Source organism: Eulemur rufifrons, chromosome 8, assembly GCF_041146395.1.
Source record: "Eulemur rufifrons isolate Redbay chromosome 8, OSU_ERuf_1, whole genome shotgun sequence".
NCBI lineage: Eukaryota > Metazoa > Chordata > Mammalia > Primates > Lemuridae > Eulemur > Eulemur rufifrons.
In genome coordinates this window covers 84,591,330-84,606,919 of record NC_090990.1, presented here as the reverse complement: position 1 = coordinate 84,606,919, position 15,590 = coordinate 84,591,330, and the positions used below count along the sequence as shown (strand labels likewise).

The 15,590-nt window shown below is 37.2% G+C and overlaps 1 protein-coding gene across 1 annotated transcript; it reads left to right on the top strand.

Moving 5' to 3' along the window:
- The first annotated feature begins 3,209 nt into the window (after window positions 1–3,209).
- On the top strand, window positions 3,210–13,054 carry TNFSF18 (TNF superfamily member 18). Its single transcript, XM_069478361.1, has 3 exons — window positions 3,210–3,432; window positions 10,451–10,481; window positions 12,708–13,054. Exons 1-3 carry the CDS (start codon window positions 3,277–3,279, stop codon window positions 13,052–13,054), a joined length of 534 nt encoding a protein of 177 aa, XP_069334462.1. The 5' UTR covers window positions 3,210–3,276.
- Window positions 13,055–15,590: the final 2,536 nt, after the last annotated feature.

Here is a 15,590-nt window from a genome sequence, read left to right as displayed (position 1 = left end):
TATATTTTAGCATAGAGAGGTAGAAAATACATGGGTTCTAAAGTCTAACAGATAGAGAGTCAATACTGTTTTACCTTTATGAGCAAATGATTCATTTTCCCAAATGTCAATTTCATCATTTTTATAGATGGAGAAAATAAAGGGCTGCTTGATGTTCAAATGTAATCATTTGTGCACAGCGAAGACATAGTAGTATCTAGTGCATTTTAGTGTAATTTATTCAATAACTGAACTGCAACCAAGTTGCCATATAATGAATTCATTCTGAATTCAAAGCAACCATGAATGCAGCTAAAATTGCTTAATCAAGCAAAATTTGGGGTTCATTTTTTGCAATATGAAAATATACAATGAATATTTTCTTTGGTTTTTCTGAAATTCCTTATTTTGCAGCTTTTGAATGAAAATTAGGTCCATAATAAGTTTGGGATTTTGTCACTGTTCATATTGAATTCTTATTTTAATTTCTAACATTTATAGATGTTAATATATAATAAACATCTGAATATTTACTTCTCAAGTTTCATCACTCCCTCAAGAAACAGTACTTTCCTTTTTTCTCTCAAACAATGGATCTCTAACCTGTCATTTCAACAGTTTCAGTTTACTAGATCTGTTTTCTGAGGCACTGTCTGTATGTAGCGTCCATTTGGGTCTCTGTCTCCCTGTGTGTAAGGTGTTAATCTGGTTGCGTGGCAAATTCTTGGCAGCTGTGATTTTTTTTTTTAATATCCCCCAAATCTTCTAGTACAGTATTGGGCAGAAAGTAAATGTTCAACATGGATTTGTTAGTTGGACTTGACTGAAAAAAAACTTCATTCCCAAGTGTCTGAGCCAGTGACTGGCCACAGACATAGAAGTTTGAGTTTGGTGCTTATTTACCTCTTGTCAAATCCTAAGATGTTACATGTAATCCTGATAGTTTACACCAAAAAGATACTAACTGTGACTCATGGCTCTAGAATTCAAAAACTCTTTCCTACTGTCACCTGCCCTAACTTTAACTTTCTTCATTTCTGGATCTTGTTCCATGAAAAGAGGCCCCGGAATGTAGTCTTCTTGAGACAAGCACATCATTTTTCTCAAGATACTTTCATGAGGTTAAAATAATCATTTTACTTAGAATAGTTTGTCATGTGAATAAATGTTTATTAAAGTGAGTAAGCAGGGGCAGTTCCATCAAAAATTTAGAAAGGAGACAGGAGAAGGAGCACATCAGAAAAGCAAGAAGGAAATCTTTGATTCTCTCAGATTAAAAAATAATTTTCTGGGTCATAGAGCAGATGAGGGTGGCAACCTTTTTATGTTTGGATAGTGAATATATTTCTGTCTGGATAATAAATATATTTTAGACTTTGCAGGCTCCTGTGGTCTCCATTGCATATTCTTTTATTTTTTCTTACAACTGTTTAAAAATGTACAAACTATTCTTAGTTTGAGGGCTATGCAAAAACAGGGAATCAATAGAAATAAATTGCATTATCATCTCTAAAAGCCAACTTTTTTCCATTAAACATTAATTGTTTGCAAAATAATAATAATAATTTTCTCTGAAATACATTCATTTTACTTCCTTTTATTTATTTAAGTGAACTCAGTTGAATTATACCCTTTGGAAAATATGAAGACTGCTCATTCTTTTCTAGGATTTCATTATTGAATTAATCTTCACTGTATCTCTACAAAGGATAGACAAGAGATAATGTAACATTTATGAAACACCTAAGCTTTTGACATTTATTTCATTCTCACAAAAGCATTATGAAGTGGAAATTTTCTCCATTTTACAGTTAAGGAAAATGAGGCTCAGAGAAGTCAAGTCCATGCCCAAGGTCACAGAGCAGGTAAGAGCCGGCAGCACTAGGTTCTGCTCTATAGGTCTGTTTGATTTAAAAGTTCTTTCTAGCATATGACGTTGGCATTATGCAAAAAGGAAGATATTCCATTTTAACAGATTGGGAGAGTAAGGTATAGAGAACCAGAGGACTTCCTCAATTTTGTATTAAATCAGCAGTTTTGGTGCCAGGAAGAAAACTGAAGTTTTTTTGGAATAAAGTATTAAGCTCAGGCTGGGGGCAGGGTACAGAAAAATATCATTTTGTATAATTACTTCCTTTCTATTTTATACCAGCACTGGATTTTCAGAGTTGTAAAATGGTGAAATATGAGAAAATTGAATTTGTTGTATTTATAAATTTTTATTAAATTCTTATAACAGTTGGTGTTTTCTAGAAAATATCTCAGAATGAATACATATTCTAGTAATTGAAAAATTTTTTGTGACCATAGATTTTATTTTATTTTATTTTTCCAGCTTTATTGAGGAATAATTGACAAATAAAAATCATATATATTTAAGGTATAGAATGTGATGACTTGATTGAAACTCTGTTTTTCCCAAACCATGCATCCTAGGCTCTCCAACTCCCTAACACCCTGCTTCACACGTCATGATATCTGGAGTATGATAGAGATTAATCTCAAACTTTATTTCTTCTTATAAAAAGTAATTTCCTGGCCGGGCACAGAGCCTCACACCTGTAATCCTAGCACTCTGGGAGGCCGAGGCAGGATGATCACTCAAGGTCAGGAGTTCGAGACCAGCCTGAGCAAGAGTGAGACCCTGTCTCTACTAAAAATAGAAAGAAATTATATGGACAACTAAAAATATATATAGAAAAAATTAGCCACTACAGGCATGGTGGCGCATGCCTGTAGTCCCAGCTACTCGGGAGGCTGAGGCAGGAGGATTGCTTGAGCCCAGGAGTTTGAGGTTGCTGTGAGCTAGGCTGACACCACGGCACTGTAGCTCGGGCAACAGAGCCAGACTCTTTCTCAAAAAAAAAAAAAAAGAAAGAAAAGAAAAAAGAAAAAAATAGTAATTTTCTTATCTGGAAGAAATAATTTGGAATGCTTTCTTAGACGGGCATACACCACCTTATTCTCCCCAAGGCTCACTGTACTCATTCACTGTACTTCCTCTTGCTTCAGGAAAGATTTTTTCCTCTGAACTTCCCCCCCCTCCGCCCCCCCACTTTTTTTTGGTAATCTTCTCTGTGTTTGTTTTGGCTTTTGGCCTTCTGTTCCTTTTGGTGCTAAATGAGAGTCAGCACTTATCCTAAAAGTATCCTTTGGCAACACAGTGCACAGCGTGGGAAGGAAAACTCCACCTCCCACACCCACTTCTAATTATCATAACACTACAAAACATGCTATTGCATCGTTCACCCATCACTTGTGAATATTTGTTTTCCACAGCTTTCATTTCTCCAAAAAATGAGTTTGAGTCACATGGAGAATATGCCTTTAAGCCATTCAAGTCCTCAAGGAGCACAGAGATCATCCTGGAAGCCATGGCTCCTCTGCTCAACCACACTGATGATGCTATTGCTTTGCTCCTTCAATATCATTTTTACTTTTCTCCCACTCAAGGTAAGGAAGCAACAGTATCTAAGGTTGCTGTTTACTGTAATTCTTTATTCATTTGTTAGTCTAGCTATTATCATTGTCACTCAGTATGGTTAGAGATGGTTGAAAGGAAGAGACATGTGGGTACAAATAATTTAAATAGAATTCTAATCTTGTCATGGCATGGCTTTTGAGGTTTATCTAAGTGTTTGACATGAAAGGTATCAGAAAATGCTAAATGTTAGTTGCAGAAATGAGTTAGATGGAGAGAATTGCTTGATTAAAGCAGTAAATTAATAGATGTCTGTGGAAAACTTTTTTTCTCTTCCTGGAACTCTGCTATAACTTCTTGGTGGAATAAAAAGGTATAAAATAGAATGTTTGCCCTCAAGGAATGGGATGCAAACTATGGTCTTAGCAAGGGAAAAGACACAAAAAAGATAATGGAAGACAGAATAAGGTAACAGGTGGTTACTGTATCTTTGAGGAGGGAAATGGCACTGAGCTAGGAGTAAGAAGATTTGGATTCTGGTTCTAGGTCTTCCAGTAACTAGCTGTATAAATTTGGGAAAGCCATGCAATCTCTCAGTTTTCTGCTTGTTCATCTGAAAAATGGCGGTGGGGGAATGGATTTATTATAATGTTTCTTCCAGCGATAAAATGCAGTGATCAAAAATTTACCTAAGGGTAGTATGGAACATAAATGCCTTAGGAATTCAAGAGCAGGGGGCAATGACTTTAGGCTGGGGTGATCAGGGAAGGCTTCATGGAGGAAGGGGGAAGCGCATGTCTATTTGGGAAGCTGCTGATGCTTTATCAGGAATTTCCCACTGACCTGCAGGGCAGCCTGTGGGCCTAGAGAATGGGATGGTACACTGGGAAGGCGGAAAAGTTAAGCTCTTTATTAGAAGTTCTTCCTCACTGTTGACTACACTGTTGACCAAAAAGAAAATAAGAAATGCTACATTTAGTTCAGGATTTAGCCCATTTCTGGTTACATTTGAAGACTCTGAGCCTTGGGGAAAATAAAGTGGTGTACGCCCTTCTAAGAAAGGGTTGAGATGTGACTGCAGAAACATTTTTCTAAGGGGAATGGATAGCAAAGATGTCAAAGATACGGTTCTATCACTTACAGTGTTTGAAAGCAATTGACAAAAGATGCAGGAGGAGGAGGTAGTACACTATAGATACTGATTTAGTTAGGCTAGGTGTAGCTTGGCCAGATTTTCCCTGGTAGCCCATTAATATGTATTCCATAACTGTACACAAGGATGTGCAACAAAGGCATTTCTAATCACAAGCCTGCTCTCTCAAGAAATGTATCAAGCAGAAGTGTGTGCTTTCTGGAGCTGTGAAGTTTGGGCAGAAAGAAAAGAATTGTCAGAAATTCTGAATATTCAGATTTCTGAAGAAGAAGAGGGGTGAAAATAGCAATAATTTAAATTTGGAAGTGCTTTTTGCTTCTTAAAATTACTTCAAGTTTTATTAGCCAGATGGCCCTGAAGATCATTGAATATAGGCACCATCAGTTCCTGCATATGACTAAGGAACAGATGCATAGAAGGGGAGGGAAATGCTTTTCTCTAAGGCACTCAGTGGCTCCTGCAAAGGGAAAGAGGAAGTTTAACAATGTCTGAGTCATCCAGGACACCTCTTGCCAGAACCAAACTTGATTAGTCCCATGTGTTTAAGCTCTGATTCGGGATTTTCTCTCTTAGAGAGTATGTACTTTCTCAACGAAAGGTTCTGCTTCTAAGGATAATGCAGAGTTTGTTGCAAATTTAGGGAAGTGTAAAATGTTTTTAGGATATTGTTTTGCCAGGATGCTTGGAGGATTAGTTTCTATGGGAAAAGCCAGTGGCCTGGTCAACTATGTAATGATATTAGCTCATGCGTTCCACTTTCCACTTACCTATACTTCCTTTTCCCTATTGGTGACAAACAAATATCTTTAGAAAAGAGGTCTGAGTGGCTGGCAGATGGTGAGTCATTATGATGTGGCCACTTCCACCTTCTCACAATACCCATGAACCTTGAAGTTTTAGTTTATTTTAGTCTTTGATCTAGTTTTTACATACAAAGACCCATCTTCCAGATTCTCTAGACACTAATTTAAAAAGTGTTAAATGGGAAGTATGGCTCCTTTTAGACCAACAGAAATTTCCCTGGGAGAATTTTCTTTTTCCCTCTTCCCCCCCTTCTTTCAGAAGACATTTAAGAAAAAGGCTAATCTGTGAGCCCAAGGAGTTTGATTAATCCCAGAGTGAAAATAATCTCCCAGAATTTGTTTCGAAGCAACTAAGTATTCAGAAGAGTCCCCTGCTTCAGTGAAATGAAGGATATTTCCAAAAGGGAAAGCTGTACTTACACTTAATATCAGTAGATTTCATTTCCAAACGATGAACTGATGAGGGCTGGTTTGGAGAAAGAATGATTGTTTTGGCCCCTTTGAGTTCAACTGTATAAATCACAGTTTAAATCAAAAGGAGGTTACAAGAGCAACTGATCCTTCTAAGCAAAACTAAATCAAACTAAGCTGAAAGTCCCATCTGCTTTTTATAAGTGGGTATTTATTCTTTTTAAAACTGCCCCACAGAGTGGTAGAAGTGAGAATTTTGAATCAGACAGGCTGAGTTTGGATCTCAGTCTCGCCTCTTATTGGCTGCGTGACTTGAGCTAGTTAATCCCTCTCATCCTCATTTCCTCACCTGCAAAAGGAGCATGCTAATTCTGAAAGAGTTGCAGAAAGGATCAATGTCTGTGGCCTTAGGTTTCTCTGCTTACTCCGTATACACAGTAGCTGGCACAGATACTATCTGTGGCATGTATCTTGGCACTGGGTTATATTTAGATCGTTACCTAATTGCTTCATGTGTATAAGCATGTCTTTCTAGACGGATTATAAATTTGAGAGGCAAGGACCATAAATTACATTTGTTTCTCTCCCTAATAATGTAGTATGATGTTGGGAATATAGGTGTTTGAATTTTTGTTCAATTCTTCATTATAATCAGCATCATTACCAAAACAGCTAATATTGATTGAGCAGGTCCAGACAGGATAGCTGGGCAAAGCCCTTCACAAGAATTACCTCATTTAAACCCAACAATTTCAATGAGCTAGGTGAGCTAGGTGCTGTTATTTTTCTCATTTTATAAATGAAGAATTTGAGGTTGAGGGAGTCTTTATCACATGACTGTCACATGTTGAACTAAATTGAATTGCAATGTCTCTTCTAAGAAACACCAAAATGAGAATGAAATAATTATAAGAGCAAAAACAAATGCAGGGAATCCAGCAATTTATTTCCTAGAATAGTAGCTTCCAGACTGTTTGAATGCACCACTCTCTCAACGAAATGTTTTCAGTATAATTCTCAACATATATATGTTAATTATTATGTTATGTATTAATAATATGTACATTAAAAAATACACAAAATAGAAGTTTATAAGGATGACTCAAATAATGTGTTTATATAGTTTTTCCACAACACAAAACCATTTTGCTTTTACCAAAATATTATATTTTCTATAATATAACTATTATTAAAATAATTAAAATAATATGTTAGTAATTTGATAGATTTGTTTCATTTTTTAATCTTAGTTTTACATTTTATGATACAAAAATTTGAAGATTATATTCTAAGTTAATTTAACTTGATTCATGGTTTTGACTATTATAACTGAAAAGTTACTTCACAAAGAAATATAGATAAAAATGGAAGAATACATCTCTACATATTCTTAACATGTCATGACATTTAATTTTCAATCTATCATTCAATGGCATGATTTTTTAATTAAAATAATATTGTCCCTCACTCCATTCATTCCTTTCCTTCCTTCTTTACACAACTCAATTCTAAGGTCTATATTGATAACACCTCCTTTGCATAAACCTAACTCACTTGCTTCTCTCTCTTTTCATTATACTCTAGTGGCAAAACCCCAGCCATCAAAAACTTCCAATGCTGGTTAAATCTAACTGCTGTTTGTCTTTCAGAGTTGGACGTATCTGAAGTAAAACATATGAACTTATCACAAGGTCTTACTTTAAATTCTTGGCCACTACCTTCAAGTGGGATTTCAGTGTTGCTCTGGAAACACCTGCATTTCCCAAGTCCATTCACTCTCCTCTACTGAGCTGTTTCACACCTTTGGCTTCTCCTTAAAAATCTCATAAGTCTTACTCATTCTCACTCTCAGCTGAGAACTTTGGCTCCAGGTTCCAAGAGAAAATAGAAGGGGGATGAAAGAGGTTCCAAATCCCCCACATACCATTCACCTGCATTTGTGTCCATGGAGATGGTATTTATCTCTTGTCACTATGGATAAACTGTCCATCTACCTATCCAAGGCCACCTATGAACTAGATCCTATCACCTCTTACGTACGCAGGGACATTATTTCAACAATTCTCTTACATATTATTTCTCTCCCATTTTACTGGAACATTCCTTTTTTTCCCCTTTTTTGTATTTCAGCATATTACAGGGGTACAAATATTTAGGTTACATCTATTGCCTTTGCCCCACCTGAGTCAGAGCTTCAAGTATGTCCATCCCCCAGACAATGCACACCACACCCATTAGGTGTGAATGTACCTATCCCCTCCTCCCGCCTCCCACTTGCCCGACATCTGATGAATGTTACTACTATATGTACACTTAAGTTTTGATCAGTTAATACCAATTTGATGGTGAGTACATGTGGTGCTTGTTTTTCCATTCTTGGGATACTTCACTTAGTAGAATGGGCTCCAGCTCTATCCAGGATAATACAAGAGGTGTTAGATCACCATTGTTTTTTGTGGCTGAGTAGAATTCCATGGTATACATATGCCACATTTTATTAATCCACTCATGTATTGATGGGCACTTGGATTGTTTCCACATCTTTGCACTTGTGAATTGTGCTGCTACAAACTTTTGAGTGCAGATGTCTTTTTTATAGAATGTCTTTTTTTCCTAAATGGCAACAGACAAAGATGTTGTCATTTCTCTCATATTAAAACAAACAAAAACAAAACCTAAACAACAACAAAAACAACAACAACAAAAACCTCCTTGACCTTTTATTTTCATCCAGGCTCCATTAAGTTTTTCTGCTGTTTCTTACAGCAAAACTACTCCAATTTCTCTTTTCTGATTTACTCTTAAATCCATTCTAACTAAGCTTCTGCCCTCATCACATCCCAGAAACTATTTTTGTCAAGAACTCCAGTGAGTACTGTGTTGCTCAGCCCATCAGTCACTTCTCTGTCCTCTACTCAGTTGACCCATCAGCAGCATTTGACACCGGCTGATCACTCCTTCTCCGTGCAACACATTTTTATCTGTCTTGATTTCGGCATGTCATACTCTGCTAGTTTCCTTTCAGACTCACTGATCTTTCCTTCCTAGTCTCCTTAGCTGGTTCCCCCTCATTCTCTGACCTCTCAACATTGCAATGTCCCAGTACTGCTCTCTGTCTACATGCACTGACTTGATGTTCTCACACAGTCTCACATCTTAAAGCATCACCTATGAGCTGACAGCTCCTAAATAGCACCAGAATTCCTTAAATTACAGTTTCATATATCCAACTGCCTACTTGACACCCTCACCTGGATCTCTAGTAAGCTTCACAAACATGTCTGAAACCAAACCCACGATTGTTCCCCCCACCCGATTTGTTCCTCTTAAATCCTGTCCATTTTAGTGAATAACACCTTAATTTTTCCAATTACTCAGGCCCAAAGTCTTGAAGTCTTCTTTGTCTCTTCTCATTCCCGCACCCATATCCATGTCAGGAACTCCCGTTGGTTCTATTTTCCAGTAACCATTTCCTCTGCTAGCACCTTGGTCAGAGGAACTGTGCTCTCTTGCCTAGATGAATGACTACAGTGATCTCTTAGCTCGTCTCACAACATTTGCCCTTGCCTCCCTTTAATTTATTCCCAGAGTAGCAGCCAGAGAAATCCTATAAAAGGGAAACGTGCAACATCTTTAAATTCAAAAAGTCTCTCAAGCACTTTGCCACAAGGAACACAATAAACTTAGGATGGTACAAAAAACTTTTTGTGGTTATACCTTATTTTACCACAAAGTATTTTACAGTATTAGTGATTAAATACTTGTATTTGTAAAATTAACCACACTGATGGCATCTTGTAGCATGTAAATTGCAGAATGTTGCAATAGTTTGAAACTATTTCTCAGTGTATCTGAGTTGCTATATATGACATGTGGTTGTCTGAATATTATATAAGGGTAGCTTTATCAATCTGAGCTGTAAATACTTCTAGAGCTTGATTTCTTATTTTAAATCAAAGTAAACACAAATAGAAGTTCTATTATTTTCTTCCCACATGCCAATGGAATACCTTGTACAGTCACTAGGGTGTGAAGACTACTGTTTACAGAAAACTTTTATGGTCCAAAAGGGGGAACATCCAAGATCAAATAGTTGTTCTGTGAGTAGAAGTTAGGTGATGGAATAAGGCCTTAACTTTTGCCTAAAAGACCCAAAAAGGCAGCTAGGTAATGAAAGGTAAAGGATAGGCCAGGTGTGGTGGCTTACGCCTATAATCTTAGCACTTTAGGAGGCCAAGGCGGGAGGATCACTTAAGACCAGGAGTTTGAGACCAGCCTGAGCAACAGAGCCAGTCCTCATCTCTAAAGCCAGTCCTCGTCTCTACAAAAAATGGAAAAATTAGCCATGTGTGGTGGCAGGGGCCTGTAGACAAAGCTACTCAGGAGGCTGAGACAGGAGGACCACTTGACCCCAGGAGTTTGAGGCTGCAGCCTGGGCAACAAAAGGGATACTCTGTTTAAAAAAAAAAAAAAAAGAAAAGAAAAGAAAGGTAAAGAAGAACGGAGCCAGTCATATTTAAAGGGAAAGTAAGAGAGCTAAGACATGGCAGAGGGAGGGATTTTTTTTATGGCTATGGAAAAGTACTTTGCCTCAGCAGTATGAAGCTCTAAATAAATCATTCAAAGAAAGTAGTGACAACGCTGTCATCATCCTGACCAATTCCTGTTTTCTTTCCCCAACAGACTGCTAATGAGCCCTGTGTAGCTAAGTTTGGTGAGTAACATATTTTGCATGCCTCTCTTGACTTTTCTTAGTTTTTAACAAAGAAGACAGGTGCCAGTGCTTTTAAGAAAGCCTGTATTATCTTTTATTCATTTTCAGCTACTATTTATAATTACTTATCATGTGCTGGGCAGTTGTCTAGGAGTTAAGGCTTTCAGAGGTAAACCACACAGACAAGCCGATGCCTGACAAGGCTCACATCGAGGGCCTCATCTCTGGGCAGGAATGGACATCACTCTTACAGCCTTGGGAATCTGAGGTCCAGAAATCTACTTTTTAATTCTGTCTTTTAATAAACACAGGTTTCAGATTTCTGAAACCTTTCCTCAAAACCTTTCTCACATTTCACATATTGTTAGTATCCAGTAGAGTACATGAGAGGGTGCCACTGTTGTTTCTGAATGTATAGAAGAGAAATGAGAGTTGGGAGACTGGCCACTTCCTTTGCTCCTTTCTCCTCTGTTCTTAGCTTCTGAGTAACTTTCCCTTATAGTCACCTGTTATTTGCTTAGAAAACAAGCTACAGTTTGCATTACACAGAGCCTTAGAATATTTCCTAGAATACACATAGAACTTCAAATAAATATATTTTTGATTGTTTATAGGTTTCAGGTCACACACATTTTCAGCAGTGAGCAGAACATTTCTAGAGTTAACTCTGCAACACCTGTGTTCCTATATAGCTCAAACCACCAGGTTTCCTTGGCTTATGAGAATCAGAAAATTTCTTTTACTTGTCTTTTCTTTTGTGTTTTGTTTTTGCTTTTCTAGTAAATGGAATGGAATTCATGGTATGTTTGAAATTCTGCCTTGATGTGGTAAAAGTTGAGAACATGTGATGCTAAGGTGGCCTTTATGTGACCTCTTTCACAGAATTAAATAGGAGAGCCAATGACACTTCTTCCTGGTGATTTGCCTATTGCCTATTACATTTCAAGGAGGAAGAAATTTACTGAGCTCTGAGCTCATTGGAGATACAAGGAGACTTTGTCTCTTGCTCTGGAGATCTCTCCTTTATTCTCCTCCATAATCTGCCTTCATGGTCTAAGATCAGTCATTTAGTATGAATGAGAATTCAGGTTAAAGTGTTAACTCTTCCAGGGTATTTTCCTATCAAGGTTTCTTTTTAATTACGGAACAAAGACTTTGCTCCCTACAACAAAAATTACAGTGAATTAGAGGACAAGTAAGTATTCTGGGCGGTGCAAGCACCCCTTGGGGCCCTGAAATCACTCTACTGTACAAAACCAATTAACGTTAGGTAAATATTTAAATTCCATATATACCCAAGGAAAGGAAAATGAATGACTCAGTCTTGACCCTTTCTTCACCTCTTTGTGCCAGTATCAAACCAGAGATATTTATATTTAAATAGTCAAGTAATTTCTATTTTATAAACTCATGAATTTATCAGTAGCTGTTCTGAAGGGTTTGGATAATCAATGATGTGTACCTACAAACTGATGAGAACAGCCATAATTTAGACAGGAAGCATCTAATTCAGGAACATGGAAGTGTCATTCCACCAAGAAATATTTATTGAACACCTAATAGGTACCAGCAACTCTTTTAGGTGCTAAAGATATAGCAATGAGCAAAATAGAGAAATATTTGTCCTGAAAGATGTTACATTCAAGTGGATATAAGATCGACAATAAACAAGTGAACAACTTGATTTATCATATGCTAGTTGCTGACACCTTCTATGAAGAAAGTAAAGCAGGGTAGAGGGAGAGAGTGATAGGAGAGCACTTTTTTAAAAAATAGAGATTGATTAGGGAAAGTCTCACTAATGGTGATACACAGTAAATAGTATTTACATAGAAAAAGCATGGAAAGGCAAGGACTGACAACCCTGGTTGTCAAAATCCTGGTTGTGTGATTCCTTTCTCCCTTTCTCCCTCCTCCCTTTTCGTTTCTTTCTTCTACAAATATTAACTGACAAGAGATGCAGAGCCATTTAACTCATTTTACTATTCCAAATCCATTTCCTTAGAGCTCTCCAAGCAAGAGATACCCTTAGAATTTGCAACTGCTCTAAAACAAGGAATAGATTTACTTAAAATATTAAAATTATGGTTGAAAAGAACTAGTATGGACCTCGTAAAGAAACAACTTATAGGTGATAAAAAAATAACTACAATCTGGAAGAGGATGAAATAGATAATGAAATAACTATGCTTTCCATTTTTTTCCTCCCTTATACATTTGTTATAGGACCGTTACCCTCAAAATGGCAAATGACAACTGCTGAACCTCCTTGTGTGAATAAGTTATCTGATTGGAAGCTGGAGATACTTCAGAATGGCTTGTATTTAATTTATGGCCAAGTGGCTCCTGATGCAACCTACAAGGGTGTAGCCCCCTTTGCCGTGCAGCTATGTAAAAATGAAGACATGATGCAAATTCTAACCAACAATTCTATAATCCAGAATGTAGGAGGGACTTATGAATTGCATGCTGGAGATATAATACGCTTGATGTTCAACTCTGAATATCAGGTTCTAAAAAATAATACATTCTGGGGGATTGTTTTACTAGCAAATCCCCAATTCCTTTCCTAGAGACTTGATTTGGTCTCTTCACCCTCTTCAGCATGTGCAGAAGTGCCAGCCAGTGGGTTGGAAGGGACAGATTTTCAATGCCAACAGTCTGTCTGGGCATACAAATCAACACAAACAGAGGTCTTCTGCATATGAATTTTCATCTCTCATGCTTATCTGAAAGAGACTCAGAAGAAGAGCAAAAGACTTTGGTTATCCCTGATGTCGGGCCTGCAATGATATTTCATCAATCGATAAAGGAATACAGCACAGAAGCTCTTTGAAGAATCATTGTCTAATCTTTGAATCCCTGGTTGGAAAGAAATGAAGTCCTATTGCCATGGAAGCTTTATCTGGTATGCAAAAATGATCCAGGGCAGTAGCCTGGCCTTGTTTTCAAGTTCTTGGGCTGCTTTACTTCATTCTTCCTATATTCTCATCTTCTGAGACTCTCCTAATAAAAAGTAGTCAGACTGGTAGGGTGGCCCCAGATATGCCAACAACACCCGACTTTAGATCTAATAATGCTAGAAAATAGAGAACACTTGAAGAATTATTGGCATAGAGACACAGATGGCTTGAAATGGAATCTACATCATCTGGGAATTTCTCCTGGTTTCATCATACTCAAGATGCAAGGTGCTTTATAAAACTAGTTGATCAAAGGGTCATTCTGAATCTTCACCTAGGGCTTCATGAAAACTCATTATTTGTTTGTGTGTATAAGCATTGCTAATTGTAAGAAAGTATAACTATCAGTAATCATTAGATTTAAACCCAGAAATTGGTATTAACATTATTATGGTAGTAACATGTATTATGTCATGTAATGATTTCATATTTATAGATGGCTTTCCATAGTTTGCAAAATGCTTTTGTATATCATGTAGCAACTCTACAAAGTTAATGAGCAGGCATTTTTGGGAAAATTTTAACCCTGAGAATATGGAGCCAGATAGAGCACAGGAAATTTGCCTCAACTCATAGAACAAGTGACTGACTAACAGGCTATGGGCTTTGCACTGTATCACAGCATCTCAGCTTTAGAACTGTCATCTCTGCTATCACATTATGAATCTGTACAATGGAGCAAACTCCATTTTCAGAAAACATATTCCCCTTCAGCCTAAGGTGGGTAGGGTGAAACTACAACAGATTCTGCCTTTACTAACAAATTTCTTTTCTTTTCCCTACCTGGAGCAGGAAGTCCCAGGGTGGTGCTCAGGGCTTCTCCCAACCAATCCCCTTCCTCACTTTGAAGAGCCCATTTCAATCAAATGTGCTAACTTCTAAACATAGTGAATAGCACTGAATTCAAATGTTTAGGACTCTGTTAAATTAGCTATTTGTAGATTCTTACTGAAAGGTATGTAATATTACATTTTAAATAAATTTAAAATATTTATGGATATTTGTGAAAAGCTATATTATGTCCAATAATATTATCACATATAAAGCTAATTTAAAAATTTTTAATTTTGTGTAAAAAATTGCTCATGAATAGGTTAAGCCTGAGGCCAAGCTGTTTCTTAGTAAGTCTTTCTTTTAAAACAAACAAACAAACAAACAAACAAACAAACATAAAAACCCTGCTGAACAGCTGTAGTGCCAAAGACTTGGAGACCTTGTTGCTCTTACATTAGTATGTCTTCTCAGGAAATTAAAGTTGTCACATAGATTTATAGAATGCTGGTGGTACTGATCTTTGTTTTGTTACAAGCAGCAGTGTGCTACAGTGGGCTAGCACTAGCTCATTTAGAGCATACTGTCAAATTTTCAGGAATTTTTGTGCTCTGGTTATTAATTACAGTCATCCTTGAAATTGACTATGGTGGGAGTATTTATATCATAGGAATTGGCAAACACTACATATCAGTACATTTCCTTGGAACAGCTGGCTCGCCAGCACACTGCTGTTTGTAAAACTCGCCCTCTTAATAATGACTGAGACAATCAAAGCAGGCAAAAGGAGAAAGTAAAATTGTCAAACACTGACATAGTTGTGATTTCTCAGGGCAATCAGAGATCTCTGCAGCTGCAGCCAGAGGGATGGCTACCAACAGATGATCTTTGAATTTTGTTGGTTTTATATAACTTCAATCTTTGTTTTCAATGTATACTGTTTCCCTGTTTCTCCACATAGTAGTCTGCATTCTAAAAACTATAATAAAATGTGTATTGGTAACTGGACAACAGTGGGTTTATCTGTGGGTTATCAGACTAAAGTTAGTGATCCGGGGAACATGAAGGTACATCAGAGGAATCCACATCCATATGAAACACTACTTGGCAAGTGTTAGGCAAAAGTGAGAGCTGGATTAGCTTTTGGTCACAGATGTCCCCATTTCTGATGGGTTAGTCAGACAGTTTCACTTTCTGACTTCCACCCACCTCCTCTACTCCACCCCACCCACACTTACCATCAAAGCCATTGCCAAGACTTCTCACACTAATTGTTTTTTGTCTTCCATTCTACTCCACAAACAAGAGTGTGTTATCATACTGTGGATTAAGTCTCTGCTTCTGAAGATGGCAGTTAATTGAATAGTGACACAGT